This window comes from Triturus cristatus, chromosome 1_2 (assembly GCF_964204655.1).
Source record: "Triturus cristatus chromosome 1_2, aTriCri1.1, whole genome shotgun sequence".
Lineage (NCBI taxonomy): Eukaryota > Metazoa > Chordata > Amphibia > Caudata > Salamandridae > Triturus > Triturus cristatus.
The window spans coordinates 958,278,207-958,293,393 of NC_140580.1; the positions used below are offsets into that span (position 1 = coordinate 958,278,207).

The following is a 15,187-nucleotide window of genomic DNA, read 5'->3' on the forward strand; positions in this document are numbered from 1 at the left end:
TTACTTCAAGCCTGTCATTATTGGTGAAAATTCCGTCTAGTATATGACCTGCCAAGTGAGTGGGCTGTGCTATAATTTGACGAAGTCCATACCCTGCCATGTTGTCAATTAGGTTTGATGAGTCTGAATTGGTAAGGTCATCTAAGTGGAAGTTGAAATCGCCTAGAACCGTAAACGTTGCGATATCAAAACACGATTCAAGAAAGGTCTGTAAAGATTTTGTGAAAGGAGCTCTTGCTCCAGGAGGTCGGTAGACCAGTAGATCGGATAGAAGTTCCGCATTGTTTTTTTTTTTTGTAATATTTTTATTAGAAACCGTTGGTACACAATAAAATACAGACAAGGGCCTACAACCACCAGGGCCGGCCGCTATAGAGCCCAAGGGCCCGCAGTGCAACGTCACATATTCAAATGAACCAGAAGCAAAGCTCCCGGCAGTTCGTGAGCACATGTAATAGGCCGTGGCCATAGGCCAGGAGCAATCGGAAAAGACAGTTTCATTTTTTATTAAATATAAAACACACTCAAGGCAATGAGAGTCCGAAGTAGCAGCGTGCTCTTCCTGGGACGGGGAATAACATATAATGTCCAAAGCAGTTCCTGTCCGGAAGCTGTAGAGGGGGGCAATGGGAAAACAAAGCATGGAGCACACATCAAGCCCTCCCGCGGGACGCGCGGTTAGGGGGTTAGAGCAATATCGACCTCCAATGGCAGAGGCGGGGTGCAGATACGTCCCCGATAGAAGTTCCGCATTGTTAAATTTTACAATGAATGACATGGCTTCAGCCTCTAGTGAAGATTCTTGATTAAAAGTAATTTTGAGGTGGGAGCGATAGATAAGCGCAATACCCCCTCCGACTGATCCTGTCCTGTCTACTTGCGCCAGAGAGTAGCCCGGGGGAATAGCAGTATTCCAATCTGGGGCAGAGGTGACCGATGACCAAGTTTCTGTAAGAAAGACCAAGTCTGAACTGGTTGCTGAAATAAGGTCCTCCAGTTCATACTTATGCTTTGCCATTGACCTTGTGTTAAGAAGAATACAGTTCAACTCATTAGCATAGTTTGAGATGTTACCGGAACTGGAGTTCATTACATGAAAGTCAATCTGGTCCGAACAGTAGGTCAGTGGTCTGAGGCAAGAGTAGTGCAGAGGGTTGGAGATGCCTTGAGGCGAATAAAAGCCGTCTTCAGGCCGCACGTTAAGCAGCAATTAGGACCCGCTACATCATGGTCGAGCAGGAGGGACGGCCACTGACACTTAACAATGTTTAAGGACAGGAGTTCGTCCGGCTGATACCTGAGTCTGCCACCGACCGGACGGGCCATGGTGCTGGCCGCGGTCTTGGCGCGGACGGGCGCAGACGGGCTTGCCTTTGGTGCGCCGGCGGCGCGCCCGCTGCGCGCGTCCGCTGCGCGGTCGCGCCGTTGCGTGCTTTATAGTATGCGACCAGGAAGCTAGAGCGCTAACTCAATTCGGAATGACCTTGCTCCGAAATGGGCTCCACGCTGAGCAGCGTTGAATAAAACCGATTTCCCACGTTTGAACACAGTGCAAATTCAGCAAATGTGCAAAATGCAATTAATTATTCTCAAATAGTAAAAGGTGGCCTGAGCACAGTATTAAAACAGTCTCTCTCCCCCTTCAATCAGGTGCGCAGTCGCGCCGTTGCGTGCTTTATAATATGCGACCAGGAAGCTAGAGCGCTAACTCAATTCGGAATGACCTTGCTCCGAAATGGGCTCCGCGCTGAGCAGCGTTGAATAAAACAGATTTCCCACGTTTGAACACAGTGCAAATTCAGCAAATGTGCAAAAAGCAATTAATTATTCTCAAATAGTAAAAGGTGGCCTGAGCAGCAGTATTAAAACAGTCTCTCTTCCCCCTTCAATCAGGTGCGCGGTCGCGCCGTTGCGTGCTTTATAGTATGCGACCAGGAAGCTAGAGCGCTAACTTAATTCGGAATGACCTTGCTCCGAAATGGGCTCCGCGCTGAGCAGCGTTGAATAAAACAGATTTCCCACGTTTGAACACAGTGCAAAATTCAGCAAATGTGCAAAAAGCAATTAATTATTCTCAAATAGTAAAAGGTGGCCTGACCAGCAGTATTAAAAAGCCTCTATCTTGGCCCCCGCCTCCTACGATATATTGAACCCCCCTTTACACTGACGTTACCGTGTCAGTTCGAGTGGCAGACTCTGTTTCTTGTACCTTTTCTATTGGACATGGCACCCGCCATGGCTGCCCTCTCTCCCTGTACCTATTTGCGCTTGCTATGGAGCCTCTTGCGGCATGGGTGTGGATAGAGGCTCAATACCGGGGATTCGAGTGGCCTGGGGCGACGACAGATCACATAGCGTTGTATGCAGACGTATTATTTTTTCTTACACACCCGGCCCGCTCCGGACCTCGACTCCTCAGGATCATGCAGGTCTTTGGTGAGACCTCAGGCCTATATATGAATCCCCGAAAATCCTTTTTATGGCCTCTACATAGCACGGGACAGCTTGGCCCTTGGTCCAAGGAGGTCACGGTAGTGTCCGATGACTTTAAATATCTTGGGGTCTTCTTGGCTGATTCGCAGTCTGTGTCCTGGGAAAGAAATCTTGCACCGCTGGGGATTCAGATCAAAGAACAAACTTGTGTTTGTTCACATCTTCCTCTTTCGCTGCTCGGTAGATCTGCCATCTTTAAGATGGTCTCCCTACCTCGACTACTGTACCAACTTCAAAATCATCCCTATTTGATCCCACCTAGTTGGTTTACACAGCTCAATGCTACCCTTCGCCACTTTCTCTGGGGGGGTGAATCTGCCCGGGTTGCCTTGAGGACCTGTTTCCAATCGACCTGCTGCGGTGGATTGGCAACGCCTGATATCCAAGCCTACCATGCAGCCTCACACCTACTTATTTTAAATGACTGGTGGTACGGAGATAGGTCAGAGCCCGACCATACAGTTGAGCGCTGGCTTATGGGCACCCAACCGTTACACTCCATCTTGTATGCAGGCGCTGTCCAGAGGGCATTGCCCCCGGCTACTGCCACGGTCTTTGGTCTCTGGAGGTGTACCCTCCGGCAACCCTGGTGGTGTGGCAGAGTAACGAAAGAAGCTCCCCTCTGGGGTAATGGTCTCCTTCCGCAACTGGCCGGTCTTCCTGGCTTTTTGGGATGGGATAAAATAAGTATCTCTATCTTCATGGGCAGACACTGAAGTCCTTTCAGGAGCTGCAACAAGAGTATGCGATGTCTAGATCGCAGTTTTATAAATATTTGCAGCTCCGCCATGCCCTCGTGCCTTATTTAGCATTACAGAAGTCTGTCCCTGAATTTAATCCTATTGAGGCCAAGGTGTTCATGGGGGATCTGGGAGAACACAAGATTGCGAAAATCTATCGCACGATTGTTACCAATAGCCACACAACACTTTCCCGCACGAGGGGGGCCTGACAGGCTGACTTGGACCCACTGGATGACGAAGATTGGACCGAGGCGCTAGAGTCCCCGTGTGTTGCAGCCATCGCAGCGTGACTCAGATACATACCGTTTAAATACTTTGGCGCTCTATAAATTCCTTTACAATTACTACACAGGGTATTGGCTGTGGCGGGCGGGTCTAATTGCCTCTCCGCTCTGCTTGAGGTGCAATGCGATTGACGGTACATTCATGCACACTGTCTGGTCATGAACATCCCTTTCGAAATGTTGTCACAGTGTCATTTCCTGTTTGTCACAGGTACTGGGGTGGGATGTCCCTAATATGCACAGATTGACCCTCCTGCATTTTATGGATGAAATAGGGGGAAACGTGTACAAACTACATCTATTGTTACTGAGCCTCACACTTGCAAAGCACGACATTGCGAAACATTGAAAAGACACCTCCTCACTCTCTTTAGGGGTCTGGAAAAAGGGTTTAGATTTCTGCATGGGGCTTCAGATACCTGTCTTTGCTGCCTGGGGCTGCCCTCAGAAACATCCCAAGATATGGAAGAGATGGGCGGATTATAGGGGGATTTACCTGGAGCCCAGTCCTGATCCACCGACGGAATGACTTGAATATGGTTGATATGTGGGGATTTACAGATGGTCGTGATGTAGACACTTCAGTAATAGATGGATCTTCTATGCTTTATATTCATTGTAGATGGCTGACACTATGGTTATTTGTTATCATGACAAGTTGTTATGTACAGAATTCTTCATTATGTAAAGTGCTGTAAAATGTCGACATCAGTATCCGAGGTATGCACCTAACGCTGGTTTTGTGTAATGCCCTGCCGGGCGTCTTTTGGCTGTTGAAAAATACAATTTGTTGTGAAAAAAAATAAAATAGGCGTCACAATGCATTTGCATGGCCTCACTCCCCAGCACTGCTCCTGGCGCCTCAGTCTTAAACTTTTAACTTATGCAGCGACAGTCAATGAGATAAAGGATGCAGTCGAGGTCTTTCTGGAGACAGGTAATACCCCAGAAACTCCCATAGCGCTATTATGGGATACAATGAACCTGAGAAAAAAGGTATCCCCTATTTCTATAATTTTATGTCTGGGACAACCAGGAGAAAACTCTAATGAACAATAAGCAAAGTCCCACTTGACCTGTATTTCTTCCTAAATGCCTTATCAGTGCTTATGGTTCTGATTCTCCAAAAATATACTTCTACTCAATATGCACACTTGTTTGTCAAACATAGTTTGTTCTTTACTTTTTATTATTTATCTTATTTGATATCACCAAAAAATACATTAAACAATAATCCACAATTGAGTTCACATAATTTTAACATATTATTCTATGAGTCGCTTTGATGAAACACTATACGTCAAAAATATTGAATACATTAAAATTGAAGATATCCCTAGACGACATCCACTCGCTTCTACACACATCCAGAATCACCATTTGTGCTCTCCATACACACCGACCCAGCCACTCTACACATACACAAAAACAGAACACAACGGGGAAACAGTTTTGATTTTAGACATTGTAGTGTTGTGAGCTGGAGTCACTCTCGGAAGCAGTCAACACACGTTTCAGTGTGGTAACAAATTTCATCCAGCCACCTTCTTCAGGACCATAGTACAATGCAATTACTTCAACAGGTGATCAGTTCAGGGGAATATAGACATGAAGAGCTACAGTGCAAATGTGGCAGTGTAAGGTAGCACAACCCTCAGAATTCTTTTTTCTTTTATTGAAGCTTCAACTTTAAAGGACAAAGATAATCAGACTTTGTTATCTTTGTTAGTCCTTTGAAGTTTAAGTTTAGGCCACTTAGCAGGTCTCCAAAATGTTTACGAAGGGTTGTCAGCTTCTTTACCTACTTGGTCTTGTTCCTAATTCTTGCAATAAATTGATCTTCGAGGATTTCATTTTGACCATTTGACTGTCATATTATTTCATTCTCTCCTGTGCTTACATTTTCTGACAGTGTCTAAAATGTTTTTGTTATTGATATACAATGTTAGAACTTAGGAGGTAGCCTAATAGGTGGCAATAACAATCTTTGTTTTGTCGTCTTTGTGCACTCTGTATGTATGAAAAACAAGATGTTCAAGTTTAACAGATATTTTTGACAGTACTGTAAATTAGACTGTTAAAAAGGAACATTTATGTAATAGACTATTCATTGCATTTATGAATTTTTTTTCTGTTCAGAGACTGACCATTTTTAAGGCTTGAAGTTGCATTGCAACTAGTTTAGTGATGCTGGTGAAACTTATTTGTTGGTGTTCAGGTTTTCAGCAGGGGACGTTGTGATGATTCAGCCCCAGAACCCTCCAGCAGACATTGAACAGTTTTGCAGACTTCTTCGTCTAGATCCAAATAGGAAATTTCTGTTGAAGCCAAATGATGCAGGCAAGTATTTATCAACAGTTTGATTCTTTTGTTCTATTTTCTTGGTTACGGTGCCTCAGATCAGCATGTGAGTGTTTGGGTTTTCTGAGAGGGACATACTTTCATGGTAAATTGAGATGCATGTACAGGTGTGACAAATGTGTGCAAACTCGATTTGTCAGGGATTTTATGATGTGGGGAAAATTTGCTACAAACCAGGTCTATTTAGTTGAATTTGTCCATTGGCACTGAAATTATTGGACTTTTTGCTATACCCTCTTTAAGTCCATCACATTCATGACAGCAATGTTTCTCTGCAGAAAATTATTTGGAAGTATGTTATGGCAATCAACAACTGTTTATGGTAATTTGTTTGGTAGAAGATATTTTAGTGATGTGTCTTTGCAGAGGTTAGGCCAGATTTATCTAAATCCCCTAAAATGTTTCTTTCAAACTTCTAAACAGTTGACTGTTTTACGTCACAAATCATTTAATTGTTTTCACAGTTTTATCTATAACTAATAAAAAAGCTGTCCCATTGAAAATAATTATTGACAAACCCTAGCTTTTGAGCAGTGGTTCTAAACGTTTTGACTTGTGTGGTCCATCCACTTAATCATTAGAATGCGGAGACCCCCAACAGAAACCTTTTTGGGATCCGGGGACCGCCACCTAAGAAATGTCGATTATTTGAACCCAAAACAATATACAAAAATACAGAAATAAGTATTCATTAAACAAATACACAAATGATAAAATATTTTATGTAATACAAATACAAAATATTTTTTTTTTTTTAAATGATGGGAAGTTTGGAGCTTTTCCAAATTCAATCGAAGCCACCCATCAGCTATACTGTCTTCTGTTTGATGCACCCACAAAGTAATCTGAGGATGCCAACTTAATTTTTGGCCTTCAATTTAAAATTCCTTCACATTTGCAGAACGTTTACAAATTTTCTATTTTACAGTGGGCTTCTTTATTTATGTCCATTTCATTAAGCTGTTAATAATAATAAATTTGCTAAGCAATCACAGACACCCTGAGAAGGGGTCGCAGACGCCCAGCACTCCCCAGACCACTGATTTAGAGTACAACTTAGCTAGCCTGCAGAAAGCCTATTTATTTCTGAATCACCCTTTCTGACTCCACTCAAAAACCATCTATTGACTCCCTCGTGTCTAAGGGATTTACGTCACCCACCAAGCTGGATAGCTATTCTGCTAATACAACCTAAGACCAAGTATCCATCCTCTTGCTTCACCTGCTACTATTTCTAAGAGAAAAGTTAGGCTTTCCTTTTTAATGCTGATGTCCAGTCACACCTGAACCATTACAATTTATTATGCCAGCTCCATACTCATCACATCTGTTGATTGCAAGTGGCCCAGAAAGCAACACTCCAGCTTGCTCTTAGGCTTCAAACCTGAACATGTCTAAATCGTGTTCTTGACCTCCTTTTTAAAAAATATACTTTGATTCAAACTCTGATTAGTCATTCAGATGCGTACATTAATAAGCCCCAGTCTAACTGAATAAAGTTGTGCCTTTCTCCCCCAGGCTTCTACAGGCTCTCTGAAGACCTTTAGTAAAAAAAAGTTATCACTTTCTGCCTTCAAGGTTAAAAAGACCGTAGTCTCCCAGTCCAGGCCACCGAAGGCTCAAATAGTCAGCCTCACACTTGTTGGCAACTATGAACTCTGTGAACATGTAGGAAACCTTCTCATAGCATTTCTTCATTAGTCCAGTGCCCCATTTGGCTCTCTTTGCAATAGGAGGTTGTTGCATGACCAGTGATGTATGGTCTCTTTGGTAGAAGTTGCTCTCTTAATGTTCTGAGTTATTCATTTCTCTAATGGAATTATCCAAGAAGAACAACACCTCCTAAGCTTACAGAAATTGTAAAAGCCTTACTGTTGTACAAAGTCTTGCTCCTAGTCCAAACAAACACATTGTGTTCAATGGTGCTCTCATTAGCCAGTATGTACATTGTGTTTCTGGTCAAACGTAAGTTCTGAAGGCACCTCAGAGTGGCGTGAGTGCTGTATAAATAACCTAAAACAATCTCTGTGCTTCATAGTGACTGATCAGCCCTCCTAGTTGGGTGAACTACTAGGGTGTTTCAAATTGTAAGCTCTGGGTGTGTTTGATTGTGCTGAATGTGTCCTATAGCATTGTGGTTCATGGCTGGTGCTCTAAAGGCATGTAGTGTGTGTGATATGTCTTGAAAGAGATCCATAGCAGGCTCCAGATCTAGGAGAGTGCTTTGTGGAAGTTGGTCTCTGTATCTGGTTGAGAGGTAATGATGAGAGATGGACAATCATTTTTTTTTTCTCTTAGCCCGGGGCTTTCCCGATGCATTATAGACTATTTCTTTTTTTCAGTGTGTCTTTACTTTATTGATTTGCAATGGGACAAGAGAGGTAATTTGTTTGGTTTGGTATGGTCCGCTGGAAAGATCATCACAGTTGGATTAAATTGTATCCCATGCTTTGTATAGAAATGTCGAATTGGGTTAAAAGGGATTTTTTTTTTAGAGCACATATTCATATTTTGCAAAGAAAATGTGTATGCTGAGCCTTTTGCTGTGCACTGGTTTTCTTTAGTTCTCTGTTTAAAAGAACATCTTTAGGGCTAAAATTGACAGCAGCATTCATGACCATTAAGTGTGGTACTGCTGGACCTAATATTTATGTTGTGTCATACCATGCTCGTTATGCTCGAGTGGAACAGATACGCTGCCAAGGGGAAGCGATATTATCAATTGAAACTCAAGACAGATCAATTTCCTGGCAATAATTTAGACTGCTGTTAACTTATTTTTATTTCGAGCTCTTCACTTTAGTTCTTTTGTCAGCTCGGAATTGGGGAAATGTATACCTCACCTTACAAGTATTTTGCCATCCCTTTTTGCATGTGCAGTCACCTTGAAAGGTTGTAGCATTGTCTACCGATCTGGGCAGGGACCCAAATGCCAGCGACATTTCATCCAACAATACCAGGGGCATTGAGCAGACATTTTAAAAGCTGTTTAAATAAAGCTCTTAGGCAGATCTCTTTCCCTTCTGTGATTAGGGCAGATCTTGCTTCTCATTAACCTTTTCTGTAGTCATCTCTCACTGTTACTCGGGTCCTTTCTCTGCTCTGCTTTAAAAGGTTACTTAAAAAGATTGTGAGAATCGTCCAGAGAAAATGAAGAAAAAAGGTCTGCTGCTAAATATGAAATCCAGTTTAATTTGTATAAATTCTCTTACGTAATGTAAACACCATATAAATCAACTAATGTAGTATAACCAATTATGTAATAAAAGGGGGGAGCCTCTAACATTACCCTTAGGCAGGCCATCTCACAAATGTATAAGTGTGATGGAACGATTGGTCATCTTCCCCATATCTGCAAAGGTCAATGTTAATGCCTTGACAAGGCTTGATCACAGTCTGAAATTCCCACTGAGCCATTTATAAAAGGGCCCCCTAGGAAATGTAGGATGTGCTAGTGCCTCCTGTTGAAATCCTAGCCCATGGGGAGCATAAGGTCAGGGCAGGTCTCTATATGCTGCCCTCCCGGCGTCCTAAAGTGACACATATGAGCAGAAAGTGTAATATCTTTATAATATCAGTGTTGATTGCCACTAAACATACTATCCTGGTAGGGTAGGACACTTCAAAGATATTGGCCCAAAGCCCAGACATCTGGGGACTGCACTCCATGACACATTCACTCTTTTATTGTTATTTTTATCATTATATGTGTTAATCAAACAACCATAATCAACAAAGAAACAAAAAGCTGACAATACACAGTGTAATAGCAGGTAATAAGATTATTTGAAGTGCCTGACAAAAAGTAAATTACAGCATCATCACATCCTTCTAATGGCAGTGCATTCGTATAGAAGGTATCATCCAAAAGACAATTGAAAATGGTCTCTCTAAGGCCCCATATTTTCTTAAGTTAGTTGGGGCATTCATTGGAGTAGTATATTTGTGCCTTCAACTTGGCACGCCCGTCCATACCTCTCAACCAGATTTCCAACTCAGGGGTCACCACTGATTTCCAGCGCCTGGCAATGTCCCTTCTAGCCAGGAGTGAGCCCATTCACAATAAGATTCTCTCTAGTCTTAGGCATGATTCCATCAGTTATCTCTAGTAGCATCATTTTGGATTCCATGCGAATAGGCCTACAAAATCCCTTACCAATGTGTAAGTAACCTAAATCAGAATTCTACAATTACAGAGCGGGACCATACCATATAAAGAAATCTTGTACTGTTGGAGACGGATACATGCTCATCCTCCATAGTGGATGGCGGTGAAATATGTTCTGTATAAAGATTTAAACTGTGTCAATCCTAGCTGAGCCAAGTTCACGAGTATGTGAGGTACAATGAGTGCATCTCACTAACCTGCGTCATCCAGGAGTCCACATCTTCCTCCCATTTTGCCATGATGATAGAAATTTTGTGGAGAGAGTTAGTGACCAATGGGCAATATAGTTTGGGAATTTCACCTTTTCCTATAAGCTCCATTGTCGCATGTGATTCTGTAACGCCCTGAACGTCTCAGGATCGTTTAACAGACACGATAATGAGAACGCAACCACTTGTGAAGGTTTAGTTATTTTAATGAAGGCAAAAATAATACAAGGAATAAACAAAGGTTATAGTCACTGGAATCCTCCAGGCTAAGTACGTTACCAGCCCACAGCACGGATGGTCCTAACCGTCCTCTGCATATACGCCGATCCCGGTGTATGCCAACAGAGGGCAGAAATGAAATGGCCGACAATGCCAATCGGTAGGCTGTGAGGGGCACGAAGAGTGTTGGGGAGAATCGAGGAGTCAGGGAAACACCCAGCCGGGGTCTCTACCTGAAGGGAGCAGCCGCTCAACCTCTTCCTCAGACTGCACCGGGACGCGGAGTCACCTCCTGGTGATGCGTCACCGATACCCCAATCACAAGCAAAGAAGACTGAACCGAGAGCAGCCGCTCGATCGATCCTGTGGACTTCCGAGTCTGTAACGCGGCAAACACCTCTTGGTGTGCGTTACAGCTGGCAGTCCCTGTATCTCTGGTCGGACTGCGCTTTGACTCAGCCGAGTCAAAAAGCGAAGCGAAGCTCAATGGTTATCCGGTAGAGCTTCCGGGTCCTTCACAGGTGACGATGGGGCAAGACACGGCCCAGGGAGTAACGACTCGACCTACCTCCGTTCTTGCCTTACTGGAGCACCACTCCTGAACACTGCTCTTCCCTAAGCAGGTACGTCGGTGTAAACACAATATCCGACAGCGTTGTACCTCCCGGTTCCTCCCTTTATAGGGCGTTGTTTTCCTTGAGTTATGTAACAGCTCTCCTGTTTACATAAGGGCGTGTTTTCCTTGTGTTATGTAACAACTCTCCTGTTTACTTAAGGGCGTGTTTTCCTTGAGTTATGTAACAGCTCTCCTGTTTACATAAGGGCGTGTTTTCCTTGAGTTATGTAACAGCTCTCCTGTTTTACATAAGGGCGTGTTTTCCTTGAGTTATGTAACAGCTCTCCTGTTTACATAACCTCTCAACCGCTAAGCATCCTGGGAGATGTAGTCCGTTTTCGCTGGTTACCGTTTTCCTCCCCTCGTATGACAGGAATTCTTGACAGTACATCCTCCCTCTCAGCGGCTCCCCACGGGTCCAGCGCTGGCAGGAAAACGCCGATGGAACAAGGAGACCAAGCGCGGAGCATGAACCCCTTCAGCCGGTTCCCATGACTGCTCCTCCGGGCCATAGCCTTTCCACGCAACCAGGTACCACAGCTTCCCCCTGCGCCATTGGGACGCCCGTATGCCCGACACTTCATACTCCACCTCCGACTCCACGCATACCGGCCTAGGTGTCCCAGACGGCTTGGAGGGTGCTGGTTTGAGCAATGATACATGAAAGACAGGGTGTATCCGCAATGACTGGGGCAAGCACACCTTCACGTTCACGGGACCCATACACTTGGTAATTCGATAGGGGCCCATGTACTTGGGATGGAACACACTGTTCTTTCGAAACCTCATGTTTCTTGTGGATATCCAGACGTAGTCTCCAGTGCGGTACAGTGGCCCGGGCCTTCTCTTCCTGTCTGCCGCAGCCTTGTATCTTCTCTTGGCCTCTATTAGGACAGCCCTTGAGCGCATCAACGTGTCTTTTATGTGTGCCACCCTGTCCGCTGTGGCGGGAATCCTGTCCTCTCTGAACGGATGTAGAAATGGCAAGAACCTGGGATGTTGGCCATAGTTGCTATAGAACGGAGATGACTGTGTGGAGCTGTGAGTGGCGTTGTTATAGGCGATCTCTGCAACCCATAGCAAGTCGACCCATTCTTCCCTGCCCTGGTCCACAAAACATCGCAGATACTGTTTGAGCGTTTGGTTCAGGCGCTCGGTTTGGCCGTCCGTTTGAGGGTGGTAGCTGGTGGACAGGGCGGTCTTAACATGCAGCGCAGTGCACCAAGTCTTCCAGAATTGCGCAGTAAACTGCGACCCCCGGTCCGACACGATCACCCCAGGTAATCCATGCAGTCGTACCACATTCTTTAGGAGTAGTGACGCCAATTCCCCGGCCGTAGGGACTCTCTTGCAGGGGATGAAGTGCCCCATTTTCGTCAAGTAATCCACCACCACCAGTATTGCCGTCATCCCCTGGTCTACCGGTAGGCCCACCACGAAGTCCAGTGATATGCTATCCCATGGTCTATCCGGGGTCGGAAGTGGATGTAAGAGCCCTTGGGTTCGGCCATGGTCGGCCTTCATGGTAGCACATGTAGGACACTCCTGTCCCCACCTCCTGACATCCACTCTCATGGTTGGCCACCAGAAATGCCGTCCCATGCTAGCCACCGTTTTTTCAAAGCCCAAATGACCTGCGCATGGAGAGTCATGGCACCAGATGAATGCTTGTTTCCTTAGCCTAGGCGTGGGTATCAATAGGCACCTGCCCTTCAGGGGTATCCCGTCCTTCAGCTGCCATTCTCTGTGACTGAGGAGCCACCTCCGCCATGCGAATGACCTGATCCCTCTCTTTATTCCCCTCAGGAAAGTATCCGGTTGGATAACCCCCAATACCATCCTCGGGGAAATGATGGAATGCTCGTTCGCAGGCAATGGTTCCTTAACTGCAGATTGACGGGACAGGGCGTCCGCCTTCCGGTTTTCCGTCCCCGGCCGATATGTGATGCGGAAGTTGAACCCCGCAAAGAAGATCATCCACCGCAGCTGTCTGGGAGAAAGGTGTCTTGTGGCCGTCATGAACTGTAGGTTCCGATGGTCCGTGTACACCGATACCACATGTCTTGCCCCCATCAACCAATGCCTCCATTCGGTGAAGGCGTCCTTGATTGCGAGAAGCTCCTTCTCCGCAATATGGTAGTTGCGTTCGGCGTCGTTGAGTTTGCGGGACATGTACGCAATGGGATGAAGCACCCCTGTGTCGTGGTTGCGTTGGGACAAGATAGCCCCCAGCGCCACATCCGATGCGTCCGCTTCCACCACGTAGGGGAGATCCGGATCGGGGTGAGCCAACACCGGTGCCTTACCAAAGGCGCTTTTCAGGGCCTCAAAGGCTTTGTTCGCTTCAGGGGACCAGACAAACTCCTTGGACTTCCTCAGTAGCTGTGTGATTGGGGCCACCAATCCTGAAAATCCATCTATAAACCGCCTGTAAAAGTTGGCGAAGCCAATGAAACTTTGGACGTCCTTCACGCTTTGGGGCACCGGCCATTCTTTCACTGCCTTGATCTTTCGTTCTGCCATCTCCTGTCCCTCTGGACTCAGCATCACTCCGAGGAATTCCACGGATGTTACGTGGAAGTCACACTTGCTGAGTTTACAAAACGCAAGACCAACTTGGGTTTTGACTTATATAGCAGCAAGGCCAAGTCAAAGTAATCAAAAATATAACAAAAGGAGGTGCCAATGCTGCACTACACTTTCAAAAACAATTCAACAAAAGAACTGACTTAAACAATTCCATTTTGTCCATTAGATGGTTGATTTTAATCAAAAATATTTTAGGCAAATTTTTATTATTTTGCAAAAATGCTTCTGGCCCTCGTGCACGGTGCAGCTGGGTTCCAAGGGCGCTCTGAAATAAGACTGACAAGTGACCGGCCGATATATCACCGAGTCGCTGCCCTTGATTTTCCGAGACAGAAGCATTTTTTCCGCCCGGGCTGAGTGAGGAGCCACGGACGTCGATATGAGTCATCTTTAAAAACCACCTCCTATAGATCTGTTCTATCGCAGGCCAACCACTGCTGGTTTCACTCGCGGTTGCGCCACTGCAAAGTGGAGATAAATCTTGGTCCTGATGAGAATCCCCGGTGAAGGGATTCGAAACGCGTAGACCTTTTTCTGACTCGTCTTCGCCCTCAACTTAACAAAACACTCTTTAAATAGGTTATTCAAGAAGTATAAGTGCTATTCATTAATGTTCTATCTGTTTGTATATAAATGTAAATTTCAAATTGAATGTTGTCTATTGTCGGATCGTTTGAGGTATGAAAGTTGTATGGACATGTTTATGTGTTTATGTAAATGTAAATAATTGTAAAGGATTTTTGTATGTGGTTCCTTTGATTTTGTCTGTATATTATTGAGTCATTTAAAAAACTGTGCAAAATAATAAAAATTTGCCTAAAATATTTTTGATTAAAATCAACCATCTAATGGACAAAATGGAATTGTTTAAGTCAGTTCTTTTGTTGAATTGTTTTTGAAAGTGTAGTGCAGCATTGGCACCTCCTTTTGTTATATTTTTGAGTTTACAAAACAGCATGTTTTCCCTCAGCTTTTGGAGCACAGCTTTGACGTGGTGTACGTGCTCCTCCACACTGGACGAATAGATGAGGATGTCGTCGATATATACGACCACGTAGATATCCAACTCCTCTCTGAATACCTCATTCAAAAAGTACTGAAAGGCTGCCGGGGCGTTGCACAGACCGAACGGCATGACGAGGTACTCAAAAAGGCCGAACCTGGTCTTAAAGGCGGTCTTCCACTCGTCTCCGTCCCTCATGCGCACCATATGGTATGCCCCTTTCAAATCCAACTTGGTGTAGATACGAGCTTTCTTGACCTGTTCCAGGAGTACACTGATGAGAGGCAAGGGGTACCGATTCTTTACGGTTATCGCATTCAATGCCCTAAAGTCCACACAGGCTCTCAGCTCCCCATTAGCCTTCGGGATGAAGAAGAGTGGCGAGGCGGCCGGAGACTTGGACGGGCGGATGAATCCTAGCTTGAGGAGTTTATCCAGGTACCCCCGGAGATGCACGTTTTCAGGCTCCGTCAGGGCATACAGCCTGCCGCTGGGAACGCTG

The 15,187-nt window shown here is 45.0% G+C and overlaps 1 protein-coding gene across 1 annotated transcript in view; it reads left to right on the forward strand.

Annotated features, from left to right (window-relative positions):
* The window catches only part of NDOR1 (NADPH dependent diflavin oxidoreductase 1), a 202,298-nt gene that overhangs the window by 118,991 nt on the left and 68,120 nt on the right, over window positions 1-15,187 (forward strand). The window contains exon 8 of the mRNA XM_085610082.1: window positions 5,739-5,860. Within this exon, the coding sequence (XP_085466208.1) occupies window positions 5,739-5,860 (122 nt within the window). The remainder of the gene's footprint in view (window positions 1-5,738; window positions 5,861-15,187) is intronic.